A 25,375-nucleotide genomic window follows, 5' to 3' on the forward strand; every position below is an offset into this window, starting at 1 on the left:
TTTCAATAATATTAATAATTTGTAGAAATCTAGATACTATTTATGGTAACATCGGCTACACCCGTCAAACACCCGTCAAACCATTTCATATGTCAAAAAAATCTGTCAGCGAGGGCGATCAACAACACCTACGATTTCGTAAAATTTTATGAGAATTCGCTTATCAGCAGCTTTCGCTTGCCGCTACTGTACACTCAGGTGCGTTACCGAACTGCACTACTGTTAACCAACACCGTATTAGCTCAAATGGCGCATATGGACCACCCTTTTCTGTATATTTGGTCCACTGTTAGTAGATTACAAAAGTGCTTCTTATCGTGCCCGGAACTGTATTTTATAGTGATCAATTGCTTGTTTATGTGCAGGCACAAATGACGAACCAGGCTTCACCCGTGGAGGAGCAGGAGAAGCTTCTGGAAGAAGCTTTGAATGTTGTCAAAGTTCAGGTAAATACAGTTACTACCTCCTTGATATCCAGTGGTAGAAGTAGGCGTGTAAGTAGGTAAACATTTTATTGATAAAAATGCATAACCTTGTCTGGAAGAATAGCTCTGGTGCAATAAATAACGTTTTACATTTCTTTAGATAAATTAATAGAAGTCTTATAAGACTGTGTGTTTTGCTTATTTATAATAAAACAGGAAATATAATAATAGTTCATTATTATAATAAATAAACCTTTATTGTCACCATAACAAAAAGAAAACTTAACACAGCTTAACTAAAAAAAAAGGCTAAAGGAAGCCTTGCTACTTATCAAGTATACTTAAATTCAATTGCATAATTTCCAATTTAATACTTTTCTAACCAATAATTAGGTAGGTGCATTATTTTTTTATGATATTCTTTACAGGCATTTCAAATGAAGAGATGTCTGGACAAGTCCAAGCTGATGGACGCTCTGAAGCATGCGTCTACGATGCTCGGAGAGCTGAGGACGTCTCTGTTGTCGCCTAAGAGCTACTACGAGCTTTGTATCCTTTTAAAACAATGAAGGACAGCCTCAGTTGCACCACCTTAAATTTAACCCTAACTATAATAACTGGTGTTTTGTATAGAGTTCAACAGACTTGACATTTGTTGTAGTCAAAGTAAGTTGGTGCAACCCAGGCTTAAGTTTAGTTTCATTTAGAGTTTTGTATAATCATAATAGGCTAGTTGCCTAAAAAAATTTTTTTAGTCCGTAATGTTTAATATCAAAAAATATTGGACACATATAATTTTATTTGTCAATCCCAACTAATATTATAAATGCGAAAGTAACTCTGTCTGTCTGTTTGTCTGTCTGTCTGTTACGCTTTCCCGCTTAAACCTCGCAACCGATTTTGATGAAATTTGGCATAGAGATAGTTTGAGTCCTGGGAAAGAACATAGGATAGTTTTTATCCCGGTTTTTGAAACAGGGACGCGCGCGATAAAGTTTTTCTGTGACAGACAAAATTCCACGCGGGCGAAGCCGCGGGCGGAAAGCTAGTCTAAGAAATAATTACATAGTTATGGTGCGTTGAAGTTGCGCACGACGTCACAACGTGCGGCATTTTTAAGCAAGCATTGACGTCACGGGCCTCTTCTTATGAACTTTGGGGCGCTTTATCTCTTTAAATTTTCATTAGTTTGAAAAAGTGAAAAATACGAGTAGAGTATTTTTTGATAAGTTAACTGACGGACTAATTAAAACTCTTGCTTTTTGACCCAGGCAACATCCCCATTCAAAATATTAATTTCATCACAATCATGTCAAACTAGGCAAGAGTATGGAATTACCTACTTGATATTGATACAGGATATAGAGTTACTGTGATCATGCATGATTGATTTATTTCAATGAGTATTAATACTTATTCAACATACAAGTACAGTTTAGTCTATGTTCTAGCATAGATTTTCTACTAAAAATGTATCTGTGAATGATTTTAGCACTTTAGGGCATAGACCTTTGGAAATTTTAATAATATGCTAATTCGTTTTACAAATAATAAAGGGATGGAAATAAAGAAATGGAGATGAAATAGTCACAGTTCACTTTCAAGCATAAAGCTTGATTTTGTTTTGAAAATATTATTTTTCTCTATAAGTGAGTAACCACACTGGCGATTGCAAGCGTTTTCAAAGCCGAGCGGCGATGCAGCGTGTTCGCTGCGTCGCCGCTCCGCTTTGAAAACGCTTGCAATCCGCCAGTGTGGCAAGGCCTTAAAGATTAGCCAGGGCTGGGAGTTTAAATTAAAATGGTTTGTTTGAACAACTAGCTGTGCCCTCAACTTCGTACGCGTGAAAACCCATTTTCACAACATTTTTCATTGTTGCTCTGCTCCTATTATTCGTAGCGTGATGGTATATAGCCTAAAGCCTTCCTCGATAAATGGGCTTTCTAACACTGAAAGAATTTTTCAAATCGGACCAGCAGTTCTTGAGATTAGTGCGTTAAAGTAAACAAACAAACAAACAAACTAGCTTTATAATATTAGTATAGATTTAATCCTTAACAATAAACAGACATGGCAATAACAGACGAGCTCCGTCACCTCGAGCTATACCTCCTCGAAGAGTTCCAGAAGGGACGGAAGGTGGCGGACTTGTACGAGCTTGTCCAATACGCTGGCAACATCGTGCCAAGACTGTATCTGCTCATCACTGTGGGCCTGGTGTATATTAAGACCAATACCAACTTGAGGAGAGATCTGCTGAAGGTAAATTAATAGTTGTGTTGACGAGATCGTCGTACTTTTTAAAACTGACAAAATGAGACTCCCATAGATTTTGTAAGGCAATTTGAAACAAGCAAGTTACGTCACTATTTTGTCAACTTAATTAAACTATTTTTTTCAATTACAATGCAACCAAAAATCTCAATTTACAGGTAATTTAAAATTAATTAAGTTTTTAAGACCAGGATGAAGTGCCTTTTTAAAAAAGTTGTGCTTTAGAATTATTGGGGAGTGGTGGAAAATACCCAATTATTCTACTTTTCTTGGTGGAGCAAAATAAAAAAAATCAGAGATAATTAAAATTGTTCCATCGTACTTGAGTTACAAATGGTGTGACTAAACACTACTTTGTTTTATAGAAATTGATTAAAACTGAGATGGAATTTTTTGCTCGGATTCATAGCGCAGTAGAAATGTTATTGGGCTTTAGAGTAGGCGCACACCGTTGATTTTTCGTCGGCCGATAGTTTAGTCGGGCAGTTGATCAGTATGGATGTATGGGAGTGCGCACACTACGCCGATTCGATTTGGCCGATTTTTCATACAATTTAAAATTGGGCGCAACTATCGGCCAACTAAAAATCAACGGTGTGCGCCTACTCTTATTCTTTAACAAAAATTGCCAGTTTCTTTCTTTCTGGTTCGTTAAATGTCTTATTATGTGTTGTAGGATTTGGTGGAGATGTGTCGCGGAGTGCAACACCCTCTCCGCGGCCTCTTCCTGAGGAACTACTTACTACAGTGCACCAGGAACGTTCTGCCCGACACAGCTGAAGCCCAGAACGAAAATGAGGGGACCGTGAGTTTTCACTGTATAAGTTTACTAAAGTTCATCACCTCTACTGCAGCTACAAAATACCCTCAATTTATGAAAAGCTAATGAAAAATTTTATGGGACCACCTACAAGGTGGACCGACGCCATTTATAATGGTAGCAGGAAGGCCGCTACCAATCGATCAACATGGAGATGATTGGGGGAGGCCTATGTTCAGCAGTGGACGTCCTATGGCTGAAATGATGATGATGAAGAATGAAGAATTTGGACTACACTCCCAACGGGTTAAGGAGACCTGATGTTAGCATATTTCTCTCTTGGTCACCTCATACGACATCCACAGGAAGTTTGGGCTTATACTATTCTGCTGAAACCACATCCATTACTTACTAAAGTTCACCAGCCTTACTGTCTGTCGCTTTCACTTGTGTCGGCATCTCACTATGAGTAAAAGTCACACTTTCCTATAAATAAAGACTTTATTTCTAGGTCAGAGACGCGATTGACTTCGTACTGATGAACTTCGCTGAAATGAACAAACTCTGGGTCAGAATGCAGCACCAAGGTCATTCACGGTAAGAACTTAAACTTTTTTGTATTTATAAAACACTAGCTTTCCGCCCGCGGCTTCGCGCGCGTGGACCCCTGAACCCTATGTTTTTCCAAAATAAAATTTAGCCGAGACGAGTAACATAACTCGTGGATAATGTAGCTTTCGAATGGTGAAAGAATTTTTTAAATCGGCCCAGTACTTTTTGAGAATATTCATTACAAACATACAAAAATAGGTACAAATCTTTCCTCTTTATAATATTAGTGTAGATAAAATCGCTCAGTGATGATATTATAGAGTCTATTTACCGCAAAACAAACGTCTCTGTCTATTCATAGTGTAACTTGATCCTCAATGCCATTATACTGACTGAACATTGGTAGACCACAACGTTACCTTCGACTTGGCATTTAACCAGTCTATAGGTTAGCTTAGTGTCCAGAGAGCGGGCATCTTCCCGCGTATTTTTCGCTAGCATTATTTGTAACGCTTTAAAATTTTTTGTTAATAATATTGAAAACGCTTGTAATGACGAAAATCGAGAGTGGTGATAGCACAAGCTACATTCGAGACGTGTGTAACTTCTCTGAATATTAATAATATCATCATCATCAACCCATTTGGTCTCTACGACAGAAGCACAACGCTCTGTAATTCATTATAGACAAATGGAGGATTTACCTATTCTCTTGCGACGAATTAGGGTGGCCATCGAGCCATATAAATCAGTTCACATTTGTCCATACGACATCCACGGAAGTGTGTGTGGTTCTTTTAGGCATGGCCTCCTATAAACGCCGTAGGCCGAGTATAGCATCATGCCGTAAGCCGCGTCACAATAATGCTTAAATGGTTTTTGTGGTCGCCTTCAGACTTTAACATCAGCGTTCAGACGTCGATAGGATCGTTTGAAGCTGACGTATGCCGCGTATAGCGTTCAATATGAGACCGTGACCAAGGAATAGGCTAGATGACAAATTTGAATTATTTGTCCGTCAGATAGACAATTCGAAAATATTACGGCCGAATACTGAAACACTACTCAAATCTGTCACTCAGCTGACGGGCTCCTAAATTTAAGTATCCTTCAATTTTAAATGGTATTCTCAAACGCTACTCAACGGATTTGAAGCCGTGATCAGCTAAGCAGCTCTCAAATGTTTACATAATGGCAACATTTACCAAAAAAAGTATGTTTTCATTTACACAAATTATAACTTTACGTCTTTTATCCATTACACGCAGCATCGTTTAGTTATGTATTGTCTTTTATGGAAATATAATCAATCAACTTAACATAGAACAGTTTATTTTTAGTTTCTATTATATATAAATCTCGGTATCCTTCCGTTTGGCCAAATTACTTTTCGCCAAATTTCACTTCGCAAACAACTTATCGCCAAAGTTTCATTTCCCAAATGAACTTATAGCAATTGTATTTTTCGCAACTAATTCATTTGGACAAATTATCATTTGGCCAAATTTTACTTGGCAAATGTTTATATAGCAAATGTTTTATTTTGCCAAACATTATATCCCAAATAATTTGTTTGGTCAAATCGACACTTCACATACTTATCCACAAATCAAACCATAAGGCAGAGGCAGATGATCGTGGTTTTCACAAGAATGTGAACTGCTCAGATATTGTTTTGAGTATGCGAAATGTAAGTTTAGGAGCTGCTTAACTATTTGAGAAGCCGTCAAATATTTAAATGGCGTTTCAGTATTCGGCCGTTAATTTGAGAGGTGCTTAAAAATTGAGAACTGCTCAGATATTGTTTTGAGTATGCGAAATGTAAGTTTAGGAGCTGCTTAACTATTTGAGAAGCCGTCAAATATTTAAATGGCGTTTCAGTATTCGGCCGTTAGACTCGTATTTTCTATTTTTTCATAATTAAATAATAACAGTGCTACATCGAGTTAAAATGGCGCATCACGTCGCGCTTATGTAGATTTTTCGCTTACTCAAAAGTGACTTTACGCGAAATTTCAACTCAATATAAAATGTATTCGATTATGAAAAAAAAATTAAAAATACGTGTCCATTATTTATTATTATCTGTCTGATGGACTAAATAGAATTTCGATTTCATTACCGTCATCATCCCAATTTGAATGAACTTTTTCTTACAGTGACAAAGAACGCCGTGAGCGCGAGCGCTCCGAACTGCGCATTCTAGTCGGTACAAACCTGGTCCGTCTATCCCAGCTGGAATCAGTGACAGTGGACGACTACAGACGCCTGGTGCTTCCCGGAATCCTGGAGCAGGTCGTCAGCTGTCGGGACGCCATCGCCCAGGAGTATCTTATGGAGTGCATCATCCAGGTGAGACTCGCGACATGCAGGTCCTTGGAGGCGACTGTGGATGACTACAGGTGACTGTGGACTACAGGCGACTGTGGACTACAGGCGACTGTGGACTACAGGCGACTGTGGACTACAGACGCCTGGTGCTGCCTGGAATCCTGGAGCAGGTCGTCAGCTGTCGGGACGCCATCGCGCAGAAGTATCTTATGGAGTGCATCATCCAGGTGAGACTAGCGACATGCAGGTCACTGGAGGCGACTGTGGACTACAGGCGACTGTGGACTACAGGCGACTGTGGATTACAGGCGACTGTGGACTACAGGCGACTGTAGACTACAGACGCCTGGTGCTGCCTGGAATCCTGGAGCAGGTCGTCAGCTGCCGGGACGCCATCGCGCAAGAGTATCTTATGGAGTGCATCATCCAGGTGAGACTAACGGGACTATTCCCACCTCTCGTTCCCACCGCTGCAACTCCTGTGTAGCCAGGATCTACAGCTTGACCGCCAATAAAAACCAGTGAAGGTCAAGTTTGTCCCGGGGGAAAGTTAAACTGTCATTGCACCCGCAACGAAATTAATCAGAGGAATATAGGAGGAGGATATAAGGTTCGACTTCCCTCCATTGCGAAGCGGATGACAGGGTGACAGGATGACAAAACAAAGGTTAAAAAAAAGTGATGGTATTAACTATTTAACCTCGTAAGTCCCCGCGTACTTGTACAAGTACAAACTAAGCATAGTAGTTCAGACCCGACATTTAAACTACATAGCAAGAGTAACTGCCTAATGTACTTACCCAAGTACAAATTTTTCTTTCCCCATTTACCGGGTAGTTTTTTTACAATGGCAAAAATGATACGACCATACTCATTCAATACTCTATGGTCAATTCCGCCACAGTAGACAGGTAACGTCAACTGTCAGTGTCAGTGTATTTTTTTCTCAAAATGGTCACGCGGTCGGATTGCCGGCGGGCACGAGGATAGTTTATCTGTTTATATCAAAGTAATCTTTTGTTTTTTGTCTTGTTTTTTAAATGTATCAGTAAATATAAACTATAGTTTCTATAAATTAAACAAAATTTAAAAAGAAACTTAGTATTTTAGGAGGTTCATGAACAGTCAAAATAATTTGTACTTGATATAGTACGTTAGGCGTTGGTTAAACAAATAATTGTATGAAAGTTGTATTAGGTATGAAATTAGCGTTTTTTTCTTCAATGTTCATTACTATCTAATTTCTTTCATTGTATAGCTATGTCCATCATTCTTTTTTTATTTGAAATTTGACTTCAAGGGCTTACTTTTGCGTATAAAATGTTAAACTTAATTTTATTTTTTAAATTAGAATTTAATTTTCAAAGACAGCTCGTCCTAATTGTCGTTCGTTTCCATTAAACAAAAATAAATATATTTTTATACAGATACCATTTTTTTTTAAATGTCTTAATTTTTTTATAGCTTAATGTTGTTTCAATCTATCTACAAAATTTCATAAAATTTAAATTTATGCTTTTTTAAAAAATCACAAAAAATTAGTATGGAAAAATTAATTTTGGTGAAATTCTCCATATAAAACGCTAAGGCCAAATAATTTTGTCTTAAAGACTGCATTTTATAATTATTGCTTACTTAAGTGACGTTTAGAAGAAAAATATGATTTATTTTAAATATTTAAATAAAATTTTTATCTTAATTAGATTATTTTTTTACACTGTAAAAAGCCTAACGTACTTACAGGAGTACAAACTATTTTCAATATTTTTCTTTTAAAACAGGTGATAGAGATGCTAAACTTACAGTAAAAAATACAAAACATAAGGTAACACTTAAAAAACTATGTAAAACCGTCAATACTTTATCTCGTTCTGAAGCACATTTCTTAGTTTGTACTTGGTATAGTACATCCGGCAGATATGAATACTGCTGTTGAAAAAACACAGGACTTACGAGGTTAAGAAAAGATACACGCCACGGACAGTAAATATCAATTATGGGGACCTACGAACACTAACAATAATAAAGTTCATTGTCCAACAACGACGCAGAATGAAGTGAAAGAGAAATGCAGGTGACGATAGCTCAATTGTGCCGATTCGAGGTTGGGTAGTGAACCCAGTAGTCGAATCGGTGAATCCATTCGTACAACACAATACAGTTCCCTCAGTTAACATAGCTTTAGCGCTCGGAACTTCTCATCTTAGGGAGCTCACAGATCAGCGACAGTATATTGGCGACTACTTGCGACTTAAGTCGGCGACGTCGTATCATGTCATGATAGCGAAAGGCGCGTGTCGGAGACAGTCGCCGACAGTCGCCTACAATCGCTGACCGTCGCCTACAGTCCTATCAACTTAAGCTGAGAATTGCATTTGTGTGAGTGATCGCCAAAAGTACAGTTAGTAAAACACATACAAATAAAATTAATGTTTTATTAAAAGGAAGTCCATAAAACACAATGTGACCAACTGTACATTTCTCGACCTCATAATGACTGAATCTTATAACTCTTCTACTCCGGCTCATTGCATCTTCATCTTCACTCTCGTCTGATGACTCATCAGAGTCAGAGTCTGTGTTAATAATTATTCAATTTGCATAAAATTTCTTTCACTTGGCTGCTTAATGGTTTTCGTACAGAAAATTCACTTACAATAGGAGCCATTTCACTAATATTTGGAACACAATCACATAAAATTACACGTCTATCTGCTACCAGTACCGGGGGTGAAGTGAAGTATGTGAGCGGCAGGGAAGTGACGCGTGGCGGACGCGCCTTGCTATAAACTAGTATAAACCGGTTTAAACCATGCGCGGGACGCGCCGCGCCTCAAGCCGATTGCCACTCTACACTATCGGTGTGCACTCACACAAATGCAATTCTCAGCTTAAGTTGAGAGGACTGTACCACTATCACAAGCAGTCACCGACATAATTTCGCTTGCCTGTGAGCTTTCATAGTCGACTCAAGTTACCTCAATCGTCTATTCTTTCTATCCAGGTGTTCCCCGACGAGTTTCACCTGGCAAATCTCCAGCCGTTCCTCAAGTCGTGCGCAGAGCTGCAGCCTGGAGTCAACATCAAGAACATCATCATAGCGCTCATCGAGAGACTAGCGACATACAGCCAGGTTAGTTTGTCTTTGTCATCATTATCATCATCATAATCATCATCATCATCATCATCAACTTCTTCATCATGAATATCATCATCGCGCTCATCTAGCGGCTGACTACCTACAGCCAGATAAGTTTATCTATCTTTGTTATCATCTCACCATCATCAACGTCTTCATCATGAATATCATCATCGAGCTCATCTAGCGGCTGACTACCTACAGCCTGGTTAGTTTGTCTGTTTTTTCTCATTATCATCATAATAATCACAAAATTCACCACCATTATCATCATCATGCTCATAAAGTCGCTAGCGAGCCCGGTGACTGACCTCCAATAGAAGTATAGCAGTAGAAACCCCCGGCAGACCGACAAAAGGTCGTGCAAAAGTATCTGGATGCGGGCAGCGCAGGAGCAGTCGTGGAAATCCTTGGAGCAGGTTTTTGTCTAGCAATGGACGTCCTTTGGCTGAAATAACATGTGGAAATCGTATGGGACTAATCCTATCTCCCTATCCCATCACTGATTTTGGTTATACTGTAACTCCTGCAAAGCCAGGATTTACAGTTTGATCACAGAATAATAATAAGTACTATGTACAGAAGGTTTTCTTCGCGAAGTTATTTGAAAAAATGAATGCCCAATATCGTCAACAATATGGTGTAATTTAGCTTGTCTCAAGAGTCAAGCACCGTTTTCTTGACATACGTCAGTGATCGGTACTGCGCGGATTCCAATGGGCGGTAAAATAATGTGTGACGTGAAGTGCCAAACTGCGGAAAATGGCGGAGGAAATACATGACTATGCATGAATAATATTTTGTGTTTGTATCATTATTCAGGCAGTTAAAATACTGCACAGAATTAATTTTATTACACCACCGTTTTTTCTACTTTCCATCATACATAGTTTATAGTCTATACAATGCAAATGGATGAAGAATACACGTGCGTGAGTCAATGCTCGCTCTTGAGTGTCCTGTCGATTAAATATCCCAGTAGGTGCCGTCCCGCGTGTTTTGTTTTCGATGCAAACTCGCGGAGATGAACAGGCCTGGTTTGACCATTAATAAAACCTAACCAGTAAAGGTTGAGTAATCCCGGTTTTTTTCCCGGTAAGAAAGCCAAATTGTTTTTTTTTAAAGCAGTTTTGTGTCTTGAAATTAATGTTATTGATGTTAGCTTCATTATTTTAATATTTTGTTACCAGAGAAACGAGGGCAACATCAACTTAAGTGTGGTGATGGAAGACGGCAAGGAGCAAGAAGTCCAATTGTTTGAAGTGTTTTCAGACCAAGTGGCTGCCATTACTCAGGTAATACAAGATTGATATTCATGAATCTGCCCATTTTCTTGTACTAAGTACAAAAACATGTCATCAAGAAGTCGCAACAAATATTTCTGATACGTAATATTATTGAAATGCTAAACATAGAAGCTTTCGCGCTTTTTCTTAAATCATTTCAGTTTCTTCGTCTTTTCCTTTCGCCAATCAACATAACGCTTATTTTATTGGCTTGAAAAGCCTTTAACCAGAGCCGTAAAACATAGTGTTCGTTTTTTCTTCTGTAACATCAACCTGATACTATGAAAAATAATGAGAATCGAATGAAAGATCCGCTAGATGGCGGGACGTGGATGTGGGGTCTGACTGCTGCGTGATTGGTGGATTTTGACATATCTGTCAATGTCATGTCAAAAATAACCAATCATGCAGCATTTTGACCTCGCGTGTACGTATTGCCATCTGGCGGATTTTTCATTCGCGAAAACCCTCATTGTGTTAAAATAATGTCTTAAAAACAATTGTATTGTTATGTTTAGAGTCGCACCGATATGCCTGCCGAAGACATGCTAAGCTTGCAGTTGGCACTACTGAAGTTAGCCCAGCGCTGCCACCCGGACAAACTCAACTACGTCGACCGCGTGTTAGCACACACGGATAAGATATGCCAGGATATACACCAGAACAGGTGAGGGATAAAAAAAGATAAAAAAGATAAAAGATCATTTATTCACCGAGACAAGGTAATACAACAAGGTAGATGTTACAATAGTTTAGTACAGTTCAGCTTATCTCACCAGCAAGCTAGTGTGTGATTATTACATTTTTTACGGGAAAGAAGATAATTTATATCAGATTGTTTAAATCGAGATAGATCGAGTAAAAAAAGAAACCAAATTGTGTGTAGAATCAGTTGAATGCAGGAAAAATAAAATTACAAATACCTACCAGTCATTTGTGTACCTTAATCATTTACTTAGGTTACTGTATTACTATTGAAAAGTTATGGGCATCAGCTCAGCCCTGTAAGGCTTTGTTCCATATATTGCCACCACAATTTAAACCATATTCACTTAAAAGTCAAACCAATAAAAGTTCAAATGCCAGGATTCATAGCTCTCGTAACGTTGTCAATTCTTACGATCGCATTGTTATGGTTATTAGAAGGGAAAAAACGCGTTAAAGTGAAAAAAATAAAGCTTTGACGCATTGTTTCCCTGCAGTCAATTATTTTTCAGAATAGCTATTTACTAAGAAATGATGTCTTCGAAGGTGTCCTCGTAAAGTCCAAATAACTAAATAATAATAATCTCTCACACCAACAGCGGCAAAACCCACCTAGAACACAACACGCCAGTCTTCAAGGAACTGATGAAGATCCTCAAGCTGCCAGCAGACCATTACAAGAACATTCTGACCCTGGTGCAGCTGTCCACATACTCAGCCCTGATCAGGCATCTGAACCATCCTGGACGGACCATGATAGCACTCCATCTGGCTAATATTGTGCTGGAATCTGACGCTAGCATATCTACTCCTGAAGATGTGAGTATATACGGGACTATTCCCACCTCTCGTTCCCACCACTGCAACTCCTGTGTAGCCAGGATCTACAGCTTGACCGCCATAAAAACCCGACCAATGAAGGTCAAGTCTGTCCCGGGGGAAAGTTAAACAGTCATTGGACCCGCAACGAAATTAATCAGAAGAACATAGGAGGAGTTCGAAATTAAGGTTCGACTTCGATGTGAGTATACATACCTTAGTGTAGATCTCTAGATACTCTGCCCTCATCAGGCAACGGAACCACCCTGGACGGACCATGATAGCACTCCATTTAGCTAATATTGTCCTGAAGATGTAAGTATACAGTGTCTTATACTTTGTCTAACTTTCGAATGTTGCCATCCCTCTCACGCAAAGTGAGATGCCAGCATGAGCGAGCGAGATCAGAAACTAAGTAAGCAGCGTTTCGAAGCAGCTCTGGTTCTCTCTTTTGGCATCTGAATCACCCTGGACGGACCATGATAGCGCTCCACCTGGCTAATATAGTGCTGGAGTCTGACGCTAGCATCTCTACTCCTGAAGATGTAAGTATATCCATACTAATAATACACTAGCCAGTCTTCAAGAAACTGATGAAGAACCTCAAGCTGCCAGCAGACCATTACAAGAACATTCTGACCCTGGTGCAGTTGTCCACATACTCAGCCCTGATCAGACATCTGAACCACCCTGGACGGACCATGATAGCACTCCACCTGGCTAATATTGTACTGGAATCTGACGCTAGCATATCTACTCCTGAAGATGTGAGTATATCCATAACTTGGTGCAGGTATCGTTGAAAAGTGTAAAGTTTTATTTTAACGACAGGAAAGGTCGTCTTTAAATTGCGTCGATCTCGAATCGAAGTCTTTTGTTCTCAAACGACTTGATTGAGACATTGAAAGTCATCTGTTTTCATAAATAATTACTCGACATTTTTACGACTGTCATTTGTTAATTTGTAGTGTCATTTTTTTCTAGTCGTTGTCAAGTCAATGGCGGCAATATAACGTCAATGTATAGATGACCCACGCTGAACTGTCCCGCCAAACTCAATGACAGGGGGGCGCTACCATCGTTCAACTATATGGTTTCCAACATGGCAAAAATCTGAACCAGCGATCCGGTATTGACGGTGGCGCCCCACTGTCAATGTCATCGACAGGACAGTCCAGTATTTTGGAACTATATGTGTAATCGTCAGCGCATAGAATACATTTTTTTTTAAATAGCACCCATCACAAATATCACATCGAGTTCTACATTACCTATCCCTGATGAACGTATTATAGCTATAAGGTTCTATAGAATATGAATGGATAAAGTCATTCTGTGACAGACCAAAATTAAAGCAGGCGTTACCCTAATGTCCTGTTTCCCATACTTAAAATCATTTATGTTTCTATCAGGTGGAGGCGGTATTGTCTATGGTAGACGTGTTGGTCAAAGACCAGCCCGACCAGCCTACTGAGGAACCGGATATGGAAGACTTTATGGAAGAGCAGGGACTGCTAGCAAGGTACGATTTAAATAGCTTTCCTTTATAAAAACATGCATAAAATTTTATCGATTCCAGTGGTCCATATGTGTCAAGAAGGCTCAAGGACACTCAAAGGGTGATAGAGTTTGCTATGCTTAGAGTTTCCTTACCAAAGTACATAATCGTAAATTAAAGTAGCCGACATAGCCTGTAGTTTTGTCAAATTTAAGTGCCAGTGGTCGAGAGACATAGTTCGTCGTAGCCGTTGTGGCAAAGTTATCAAGTGGCGACCGCGGATCAAAAGTAGTGTTGCCTGTACTCCCACCTGAAGAACCGACGACCAGCCGGTTTAGGTTGCGCGCCGTGAAAAAATCTTATCGATGATTTTAGGCCACAAATGTGTAGGCTTATCGCGTAAAATCGTTAAAATCTTCTACTTCTTCTCTTCTATCGCGCTACGATAGAAGCATATCCTAGGCCTACTGGTGAATGTCGCGGGCATTAATAGGCTAGTTTCCTAAAAATTTCTTAGTCCGTCAATTTTAATATAAAAAAATATTGGACACGTGTATTTATAATTGTCAATCAAACAAATAATTACAAAGTTATAGTGCGTTGAAGTTCCGCGCGACGTCACAAAGTGCTGCACTTTTACGAACTCACTGACGTCACGGGCCTTTTCTTTAGAACTTTGGCACGCTTTATCTCTTTACATTTTCATTAGTTTTAAAAAGTGAAAAATAGGTGTCGAGTATTTTTTGATAAGCTAACTGACGGACTAATTAAAATTCTTGCTTTTTACCCAGGAAACATCCCTATTATGTAGGAGTAGAAATTTTGATTTTTTTTAATTAAAAGCAAAGCAAGTAGGTATTTGACATCTTTTGATTGAAAAAAAAAAAGCGCTATTTTTAAAGCACATTGTCCATTCCAGACTCATCCACCACTTCAAGTCGGACTCGGCGGACCAACAGTACTTGATCCTAAGCGCGGCCCGCAAGGCTTTACAAGGGGGCGGGGCTAGGCGCATACAACACACCTTCCCGCCTATCGTGTTTCACGCCTACAGGCTTGCCTTTACCTATAAGGACTTGAAAGACCAGGTAAGGATAGTAAAGACTGGTTAAAAGACATTAACTTAGTTGCTATACTCTTGCAGGATACACACGTGTAAAGTCTGGTCGCCGAGCACGTAGAATTTTGTCCAATGACCCCAAGCTACCTATCCTTATCGCTCGCGCGTAATTATATTGCTGTCGCGACTGTGCGACGGGCGGCTGCAGTGGGTGTGCGAGCGCGACAGCAATATAATTACGCGCGAGCGATAAGGATGGGTAGCTTGGGGTCATTGGACAAAATTCTACGTGCTCGGCGACCAGACTATAGAAAAACGGGACTATTCCCACCTCTCGTTCCCACCGCTGCAACTCCTGTGTAGCCAGGATCTACAGCTTGACCGCCAATAGAAACCCAACCAGTGAAGGTCAAGTTTGTCCCGGGGGAAAGTTAAACTGTCATTGGACCCACGATGAAATACGAGTAGAGAAAAAAAAGCTACTATTCTTTTTAAAGAGAGCTCGGCTATAATCTTCTGTTCACTGACTTTAAAAGGGGGCGGGGCTAGGCGCATACAACATACCTTCCCGCCTATCGTGTTTCACGCCTACAGGCTTGCCTTCACCTATAAGGACTTGAAAGACCAGGTAAGGATCGTAAAGACTGGTTAAAAGACATTAACTTAGTTGCTATACTCTTGCAGGATACACACGTGTAAAATCTGGTCGCCGAGCACGTAGAATTTTGTCCAATGACCCCAAGCTACCCATCCTTATCGCTCGCGCGTAATTATATTGCTGTCGCGCTCGCACACTCACTGCAGCCGCCCGTCGCACAGTCGCGACTATAGAAAAACGGGACTATTCCCACCTCTCGTTCCCACCGCTACAACTCCTGTGTAGCCAGGATCTACAGCTTGACTGCCAATAAAAATCCAACCAGTGAAGGTCAAGTTTGTCCCGGGGGAAAGTTAGACTGTCATTGAACCCGCAACGAAATACATGTAGAGAAAAAAAAGTTACTATTCTTTTTAAAGAGGGCTAGGCTATACAGGGTGGAAACGATAAGTGATCTCACTCGATTATTTCTAAACTATACAAGATACCGAAAAACTGGTTTCTGATCCTGAAAGTGATTCACGAGCTCTATCTAATGGTACCAATAATAAGTAACAAAATAAACTGGATCTATCCAAAAATGCAATGTTTCCAACTTCCATACATTTAGTACTGCCATAGTCATGGCACTCATGTCTTGATAATATTATAGCAAGTAAAGCCTAGAACCAATGTTTTCCATGAATATTTTTAAATAAGAATGCAATTTACGAGTTCATTTTATGTGTTTATTATTTAATTAAAAAAAAATAGCATTTAATATTGTGTGGCTGGCATACATTTAGTATGAAGGCTGAAAACATTGAATTTTCGGATAGATCCAGTTGATTTCGTAACCTATTACTGATACCGTTAGATAGAGCTCGTGAAGCACTTTCAGGATCAGTAACCAGTTTTTCGATATCTTGTGTAGTTTGGAAATAATCGAGTGAGATCACTTATCGTTTCCACCCTGTAGTGTCCTGTTCACTGGCTTTGCAAGGGGGCGGGGCTAGGCGCATACAACACACCTTCCCGCCCATCGTGTTTCACGCCTACAGGCTTGCCTTCACCTATAAGGACTTGAAAGACCAGGTAATTATTGAAAAGACTGGGTAACAGACATTAGCTCATGTTGCTATACTAGATGAGAAAGAAAAAGTAACTATTCTTTTTAAAGAGGGTTCGGTTATAGTCTCCCTGTCAGTCAAATTTTTCGGCTTTATTATATTTTATTGTTACAATAAAAATAATAGAATAAAGCAATAAAGCAGAAAAGTTGACAATACAGCCTTATTCCAATTGTAACAAGACTTATGAACTTTTTGGGTATCACGAACTATTTGACGCTGACTGTACGTTCACAAATTCATTCTTAATTAAATCAATTGTTTTCTTGTAGTGGCTTTTGTTTCTTTTAGTATCAAAATCGCACCAGTTTGAACTAATGTGTCACAGTGTTGACCTTAAGTTCCATACATTATTAAAATTAATTTTTTTTCATTGCTAAATACGTGTTTTATTTTCAGGATGAAATGTGGGAGAAGAAATGCCAAAAGATCTTCCAATTTTGCCACCAGACCATCACAATGCTGGCCAAAGCTGAGCTAGCTGAATTGCCTTTGAGGTACCGTATTTTGTATTTTATATATTTACCATAGGATTCTAATTCACTTGACGCAGTTCCCATTATCTTAACTGACAGTTAAATATTTGCAACAACATTTCTGTTAGATGTTTAAGGGTAGGTATACCCAACATTGATGAAACAAACGCTGGCCGTAACAGCGTATTACAATTGAAAATTTCGACGGGTTCATCCAGTGTCTAAGTAGCTCAGTTGGAAGAGCAGTCGCCCGGCAAGCGGAAGGTCGTGGGTTCAATTCCCGCCTTAGACAGTTCGATTTTTTCAAGTTATTTAAAACTAGCTTTCCGCCCGCGGCTTCGCCCGCTTGGTATTTTGTCAGAAAAACTTTATCGCGCTCGTCCTTGTTTCAAAAACCGGGATAAAAACTATCCTATGTCCTTTCCCGGGACCCAAACTACCTCTATACCAAATTTCATCAAAATCGGTTCAGCGGTTTAGGCGTGAAAGAGAGACAGACAGAGTTACTTTCGCATTTATAATATTACTAGCTGACCCGGCGACTTTGTTCCGCCTTAATGGCAATAAATAAGCAGACTTTTTTTTAATTTCGAACGGGATAAAAAGTATCCTATGTCCTTCTCCTGGCTCTAAACTACCTCCCTGACAATTTTTAGCTAAATCGGTTCAGCCGTTCTTGACTTATAAGTGGAGTAACTAACACGACTTTCTTTTATATATATAGAGTATAGATTTGCAAAGCAGTTCCCATTAACTTAACACACGTTTCCCCAGGCTATATCTTCAAGGAGCGCTAGCGATCAGCGAGATAGGATTCGCGAACCACGAGACGATAGCTTACGAGTACCTATCGCAAGCTTTCTCGCTGTATGAAGACGAGATATCGGACAGCAAGGCGCAGTTGGCTGCTATAACACTTATTATAGCTACGTTTGAGCAGATCAACTGCTTCGGTAAGTCAAAAAACTAATTTTTATTGATGATGTTTCGGTAAGTCAAAAAACTAATATTTATTGATGATGATTTCCAGACTTTGTTCGTTACAGCTAAATGACTTGGTTAGTCTTATGCTACAATGATAACTGAATGCTATTTAACAATTTATTATTACAATAATAGTAGCCGTTCAAGTACATATTATGAAGCCTACCATTTTTTAAACAATAGTTCAACTTGTAGGTTGAAAATGTTTAACAACTTTTAACGGAGTCATGAGTGTGATCATTTTGCGAATGGGACCATTTTTGAATTCGTGACGAAATGCGAATGGGACGGTCTGTGCTAGAGATTACAATCCGGATTATTCGAAATTCGAAAATATCTGAAAAATCCGGATTTTGAGGCTATAAAAAAAATCCGGATTTTGACTTTGAAATCCGGTTTTTTCGAATATTTTTACCCTAAAAATTTTATCATAAAATCATAAACCAAAATATCTATTTGATGCAACATGGATGCAAAACAAGCGAAGTTTTGATTGAACGCACCCGCACTTCGTCGCACAACACTCACACCTGCACTGTGCTTGCACAATGACGCGTCATGCATGCCGCATGCGTAAGTGAATTCGAATTCGCTAGTCGGCCAGTGAGTTTTATACGAGACGCTGATTCTGACACACCATATCGCTGAGTTTTAAAGAGCAGCTAAATCGGCAAATATCCCTTGCAAGTGTAAGTCATCATCATCATCATCATCTCAGCCATAGGACGTCCACTGCTGAACATAGGCCCCCCCAATGCTTTCCATGTTGCCTGGTTGGTAGCGACCTGCGTCCAGCGCCTTCCTGCTACCTTTATGATGTTATCGGTCCACCTTGTGGGTGGACGTCCCATGCTGCGTTTTCCGGTACGCGGCCTCCACTCCAAATTCAAATTATTTATTGCATGTCACTCCAGAACCTTGCTGCCCCATCGGCCGTCAGTTCTGCGTACTATGTGCCCTGCCCATTGCCACTTCAGCTTGTATCCGTCGGGCTAGTATGTCAGCGACTTTAGTTTGTTTACGGATCTCCTCATTTCTGATTCGATCTCGTAAAGAAACACCGAGCATAGCCCTCTCCATAGCACGCTGTGAAATCAAATTTCACAGCTTCTGTTTGAGCTTCTGTATAAGGCCTATAGTGAGTGGCCACGTTTCCGAACCATAAGTCATCACTGGTAACACACATTGGTTGTAGACCTTAATCTTCAGGCATTGAGGTATTTTGGACGAAAAGATGTTGCGTCGTTTCCCAAACGCTGCCCAGCCGAGTTGGATATGACAATTGACCTCTTTCTCGAAATTGGACCTACCCAGCTGAATCGTTTGTCCGAGGTAGACATACTTGTCAACAATCTCGAGAATTGATCTCCCAACCGAAACTGGGTAGGGCGCAACATGGACATTGGACATAAGCTTTGTTTTCTCCATATTCATCCGCAGGCCAAGTGTAAGTAGAGATCTTCAACCTCGCCCATCATTAATCCATCTCGATTTGCTTACATTAATTCATCTCAAAATGTCATTGTATGAGAATGGGGGTGATTGTGGAGAAATCCTTAAAAGAGTTCTAAACAGGTTGTTAGCTATACCGCCGACCATTTAGCTGGGTTGATGATGGAGTCAAGAGGTGACCATAGGAACTCTTAAATGAAACGGCGGAATCGCATCGAACTTGGGTTCGTTGGATTTGTCTTTTCGAGTACTTTAGTGCTAGATGATGCCCAGGGTCCTGATGATGGATTCGGGAGGTGGCCATAGGAACTCCTAAACGAAACGGTGGAAGCTCATCAAATTTGGGTTTGTTGGATTTGTCTTTTCAAGCACATAAGTGCTAGATGATGTTCAGGGTCCTGATGATGAAGTCAAGAGGTGGCCATAGGAACTCCTAACCGAAACGGCAGAAACTTATAGAGTTTGAGTTCGTTGGATTCGTCTTCCCGAGCACTTTGGTCGTAAATAATGACCAGGGCCCTGAGATTGAAATACAACTTAAAAGTGTAAAATAAAATTATAATAAAAAAATGAGCTTCCCTGGCCTACCTGGAAATCTTTATAGACTTCGGACAGGTCTGCCGTAGTCAAGACAATCTGTTCAGGTGTCAGGTGGGGATTCTTGGGTGGATCAAACTTGGAGTGCAAGTGTGGTTTTGTTCCCCAGTCGACGAAGCACATGATGGTCGTGCCCTGCCTGCCCAAACAACTGCAAGCAGGAAGATTTAATGAAGGCTACTGACAACGCCACTCTTGTGGCGGAGTTTTGGGCTGGACGCTGTATAGGTTTTTTGTCGACACAAGAAAAATAATTTAAAAAAATATTTTATAGGTACAAGCAAGTTTTTATTCTGAAATGCAGTTGTACTAAAACGAAAAAAATAATGCAAGGTTCAAATAATTTCGAAATTTGTAGCGCAAACCGAAAAAAAGAGGAATAAATTCCATGCGCGATAATAAAATAAAACGCTTTTCTTCAAATACTTGTTACATCTTTTTGAAAAAAAAAACTACTTTTTATTTAAATTAAATTGATGGTTTAAAAAATTTACCCAATATTCGAAAAATCCGGATAATCCGGATTTGTACGTAACACAAATCCGGAAAACCGGATTTAAGAAAAATCCGGATTTTGCAATCTCTAGCTGTGCAAAACCCAATAGAATCAATTGGTACCGCGGTCTCATGAGACCGCTTAGGGTTCAGTGAGATAAACATACATTATTCGTCAACATCTATAGCAGAGTTGAAATCATAGCAAAATCAAAGCTGGTTTGTATTTACATATTCTCAAATTATATTTCCACCAGGAGCGGAAAACGCGGAGCCAATGCGGACTCAATGCGCTCTCGCGGCCAGCAAGTTGCTCAAGAAACCCGACCAGAGCCGCGCGGTGGCGCTGTGCGCGCATCTCTTCTGGAAGGGGGCTAAGGACGGCACACAGGTAAGCGCAGACCTTTATTATTATATAGGCGTTGCTGAGGCTGAATATTACTGAAAGATAGGGCGCCTTCAAATCTAGGCTAGTTTCCTAAAAAATTTTTTTTAGTCCGTCATGTTTAATATCAAAAAATATTGGACACATATATTTTTATTTGCCAATCTAACAAATAATTACATAGTTATGGTGCGTTGAAGGTCCGCACGACGTCACAACGTGCGGCACTTTTATGCACGCACTGACGTCACGGGCCTCTTCTTATGAACTTTGGCGCGCTTTATCTCTTAAAATTTTCATTAGTTTGAAAAAGTGAAAAATACGTGTAGAGTATTTTTTGATAAGTTAACTGACGGACTAATTAAAACTCTTGCTTTTTGACCCAGGAAACATCCCTAAAGCTACCGTACTCTATTAATAATCATTAATCAAACTATTTTCATTGTCTGCTGTTCCTCATAAACCGAAAATATTAATAAACTTTAACCGCCTCTGTGGTCTAGTGGTAAGACCACCTGCTTCAGACGCAGAGGTCCCGGGTTCGATTCCCAGTGGGGGCAGATTTTTCTGTTCGGTTTGGTTGGTGGTAGGGCTTGTTCTAAGTCCGCCTGGCTAGCTACCACCATCTTACCTAAGTCTGTCGCCATAACAACAATGTTCACAGCATTATTGTGTTCCGGCAGTAAGAGGTAAGATAGCCAGTTCCTCCGTGGTTGAGGATACCGGGTGAAGCTCGCTTCCACCTTCGGCCTGATCGTCACTTACCATCAGGTGAGATACAGGCCAAGAGCTTCCTCGTTGTGGATAAAAAAAAAAAAAAAAATATTCACAGCTGCTGCCGCTATAACAAAAAATATAGGTTTTTTTGCAGTTTTTGTTCGCTTTTACTAATGGCAATAGGTGATAAACAGAGGTTCAATTTTAACTAATCATATGCGGAACCCGACGCCGTTTCGCACTGACTGGCCTTTGACTTATAGTAGGGGGATTGATATAGTAATTAGCCCATACATAGTATTTACTACATTGACTACGTATTGCTCAGAAAAAATATTTGTCTCTTTTCCTCTCTTATTAACTTCCATTAGGCTTGTTTCTCTTCATTTTAGGCAAGTTTGCCAATAACTATGTATTGGCTAATTACTATAGCGATCACTATACCTACTTTGCTCATAGTGATTATACACAAGACAGGAGTTGAAGTGGTCGTCAACCGACTAACGATAAAAATAACTAAAATAATGAATGTTCTTTCCAGTGGCCCCTAAACGACGCATCCCGAGCGCTTGACTGCTTGAAGAAAGCGGCGCGCGTGGCGCAGCAGTGTATGGACGGCGGCGTACAAGCGCAGCTGTTAGCCGAGCTACTGGGCAGATACGCCTTACTACGGGAGAGAGGCAACGCGAGCTTGACCACCAACCTCATTGACGCTGTGAGTTGTGTGTTTAATGTAAGATCTAGCGCTGGACTGCTTGAAGAAAGCGGCTACAAGCGCAGCTGTTAGCTGAGCTACTGGGCAGATACGCCTTACTACGGGAGAGAGGCAACGCGAGCTTGACCACCAACCTTATTGACGCTGTGAGTAATGCGTCCTTAACCAACAGATGGCGCTGACACAGGAGTTACTATGGCAAAGAACACCGCGCCTACAATCCTGAATCGCGGTATCGGAGTTTTTTTTACCCTGCTAAGTATATAGGTCATAGGTGAACCAAGATGACAGCAATTGGACCTAAGATAGCTGAGTTGTGTAGTCAGAGACTTCCACCCGTATTCACAAACATTACTATGAGGTCTCACAGTACACGTAGACGCACAGGGTCACACACGAACAATTTGCTGTTTCACTTGAGCAAGCATCGTTTGTGAATACGGGCATTCGTCTTCAAACTTTAGACTTTAGATATTTAGATGTAAGAGGCGTCTAGCGCTGACTGCTTGAAGAAAGCGGCTACAAGCGCAGCTGTTAGCTGAGCTACTGGGCAGATACGCCTTACTACGGGAGAGAGGCAACGCGAGCTTGACCACCAACCTTATTGACGCTGTGAGTTGTGTGTTTAATGTAAGATCTAGCGCTGGACTGCTTGAAGAAAGCGGCTACAAGCGCAGCTGTTAGCTGAGCTACTGGGCAGATACGCCTTACTACGGGAGAGAGGCAACGGGAGCTTGACCACCAACCTCATTGACGCTGTGAGTAATGCTTCCTTAACCAACAGATGGCGCTGACACAGGAGTTACTATGGTAAAGACCACCGCGCCTACAATCCTGCATCGCGGTGTCGGAGTTTTTTTACCCTGCTAAGTATATAGGTGAACCGAGATGACATCAATTGGACCTAAGATAGCTGAGTTGTGTAGTCAGAGACATCCACCCGTATTCACAAACATTACTATGAGGTCTCATAGTGCGCGTGGACGCACAGGGTCACACACCAACAATTTGCTGTTTCACTTAAGCAAGCATCGTTTGTGAATACGGGCATTCGTCTTCAAACTTTAGACTTTAGATATTTAGATGTCGTAAGAGGCGTCTAGCGCTGACTGCTTGAAGAAAGCGGCTACAAGCGCAGCTGTTAGCTGAGCTACTGGGCAGATACGCCTTACTACGGGAGAGAGGCAACGCGAGCTTGACCACCAACCTTATTGACGCTGTGAGTAATGTTGATGCTATCTTAACTCGTTTAGGATCTTCAACAAAGTTAACCGAAGTTTGAAGCGCATATTTACACACTCGTGCAACCTCGCGAGTGTCGGCGCACTAGGAAACATGGACATTGCAAGGATGATGACGATGCAAACCGAATCTAACTGAGTGGTGGGTGATGTGTGTAGTCTGACACTTCTTCGGAACGCTTCGGGCCCTTTGGGGTTAAATGATTCACTCCTTTTATCGTGTCATCGCCCATATAGCTTGGTAACTCGGTAGGTACTATGTCAGAAACAAAATTTAAAAAAAATATATTTACCGCCTAATTGTACCTTATGTGTTCCTTTTCTTTCTGTTCTTTTTATGTGGTGTGCAATAAAGAGTATTTATTATTATTATTTACAAATTCTGTCAGATGGATTAACTACAAACCTAAAGATGTGTGCCTCTAAATCTGGACGTAAATTAACTGCTCAATTATTTCAACAGGTAATCCAAAAGATCCGCGAAGAGTTAGCCAACTTGGACCAATCAGAAGAAGTGGAGCAGATCACTACTCATTTCCACAACACGCTGCAGCACGTCAAAAGCAGGATGGAGTGTCCTGACCCAGACCAACTGGGATACGACGGTTTAGTTCTATCTTAGGTTTAAAAAATGCTGATATTCATCCATTTTCAACCGACTTTTTCTCAATTCGACCCGTATGTTTTTTTTTCTATGTTTGTTACGCGATAACTCCGCCAATTATGAACCGATTTGAACAAATCTTTTTTCGGCGTATAGGTAATACCTCAAGGGTGGTCCCATTTAAATTTAATAATAGAAAAAACAACCCCCAAGGGTGGAAAATTGGGGATGAACTTTTTTATATGCAATATCTCCGCCGATTATAAATCAATTTGAACGATTATTTTTTTGTTGAATAGGTATTATCAAAAGGGTGGTTTCATGCGAATTTGAAGAAAATATTTCACCCCCAAGGGTGGAAAATTGGGGTTGAACTTTTTTATACGCAATATTTTTAATTTTTAGTTTTTTTTGTGTTCACGTATTTGAAGTCGGTTTTATTTTTTTTAAAAGTTAATTATTATTACTGGCAACTTTTGTTGAAGGTATTTTTGTGACTGGCAAGCATGTGATGTCACTTTTATTTTTAGTGCAGACAACACTGGAAATTGAGCGTTATTTTTGTAGTACGATCATTTTAGGAATTCTCGTGCAATATTATATTTTGTTAACACATTTTTAGCATCAGATTAATTTATACGAATGTTGAAGTAATTTAGTACAAAAAGTTATTATTTCAGTACACCAGTGTAATTTGTACCACATGTATTAATTGCCTCAGGTAAATTAGAGGGTCTTGATACAGCAGTGAACTTTATGCTTTGATGATAAGTTTCATAATCAACGGAATAGTATTTTGGATTAGATTCCAAAATTGTGGAATGTAAATAAAACGCAATTTTGTTATTATGCATTTCTAACTTTAAAATAGAACTTACTAATTAAGATCTGCAATTTGATTCAATGTTATCAATTTAACTGTAGAACAGTTTATTGTTATTATTATATTATTATCAATAAGTTGTAGTTCAAATAATGATATAATTATATTTTATATTTTACAATTAAACTGTATTACTTTTTGTATTTTTGTGATTATCAAAAGTAGCTTTAAGTATGAGAATGTACGTGATCGAATTAAATGGACTATTAGTATAAAGGTAATTTTAAATCAATATAATGTATTATTTGGTGTTAAATAAATTGAAGTTTT

At 39.8% G+C, this 25,375-nt stretch overlaps 1 protein-coding gene and 1 non-coding gene across 2 annotated transcripts; both read left to right on the top strand.

Annotated features, from left to right (window-relative positions):
- The first annotated feature begins 207 nt into the window (after positions 1-207).
- On the top strand, positions 208-25,039 carry Vps35 (Vacuolar protein sorting 35). The gene is made up of 19 exons (XM_028312560.1): positions 208-288; positions 366-446; positions 854-974; positions 2,494-2,687; positions 3,376-3,504; positions 3,971-4,056; positions 6,171-6,363; positions 9,347-9,475; positions 10,672-10,776; positions 11,286-11,434; positions 12,072-12,291; positions 13,704-13,813; positions 14,709-14,877; positions 16,956-17,053; positions 17,807-17,985; positions 20,818-20,951; positions 22,204-22,377; positions 24,082-24,269; positions 24,683-25,039. The coding sequence occupies exons 1-18, from the start codon at positions 247-249 to the stop codon at positions 24,238-24,240; spliced, it is 2,472 nt and encodes an 823-aa protein (XP_028168361.1). The 5' UTR covers positions 208-246; the 3' UTR covers positions 24,241-24,269; positions 24,683-25,039.
- On the top strand, positions 17,252-17,324 carry TRNAA-GGC (transfer RNA alanine (anticodon GGC)). Its single transcript has one exon. It is a non-coding gene; the product is annotated as a tRNA-Ala (tRNA).
- Positions 25,040-25,375: the final 336 nt, after the last annotated feature.

The sequence above is a fragment of the Ostrinia furnacalis genome, unplaced genomic scaffold (genome assembly GCF_004193835.3).
Source record: "Ostrinia furnacalis isolate ACB-3 unplaced genomic scaffold, ASM419383v2 OfSCF0292, whole genome shotgun sequence".
In the NCBI taxonomy this organism is placed as follows: domain Eukaryota; kingdom Metazoa; phylum Arthropoda; class Insecta; order Lepidoptera; family Crambidae; genus Ostrinia; species Ostrinia furnacalis.

What these genes read in the sequence shown, in the direction of transcription:
- Vps35 (XM_028312560.1), top strand. Translation starts at nt 247, where the DNA reads ATGGCGCATATGGACCACCCTTTTCTGTATATTTGGTCCACT. An exon ending in AAGTGGCTGCCATTACTCAG is followed by an intron (nt 10,777 to 11,285) that starts GTAATACAAGAT and finishes TGTTATGTTTAG; the next exon opens with AGTCGCACCGATATGCCTGC. An exon ending in GAGCAGGGACTGCTAGCAAG is followed by an intron (nt 13,814 to 14,708) that starts GTACGATTTAAA and finishes TGTCCATTCCAG; the next exon opens with ACTCATCCACCACTTCAAGT.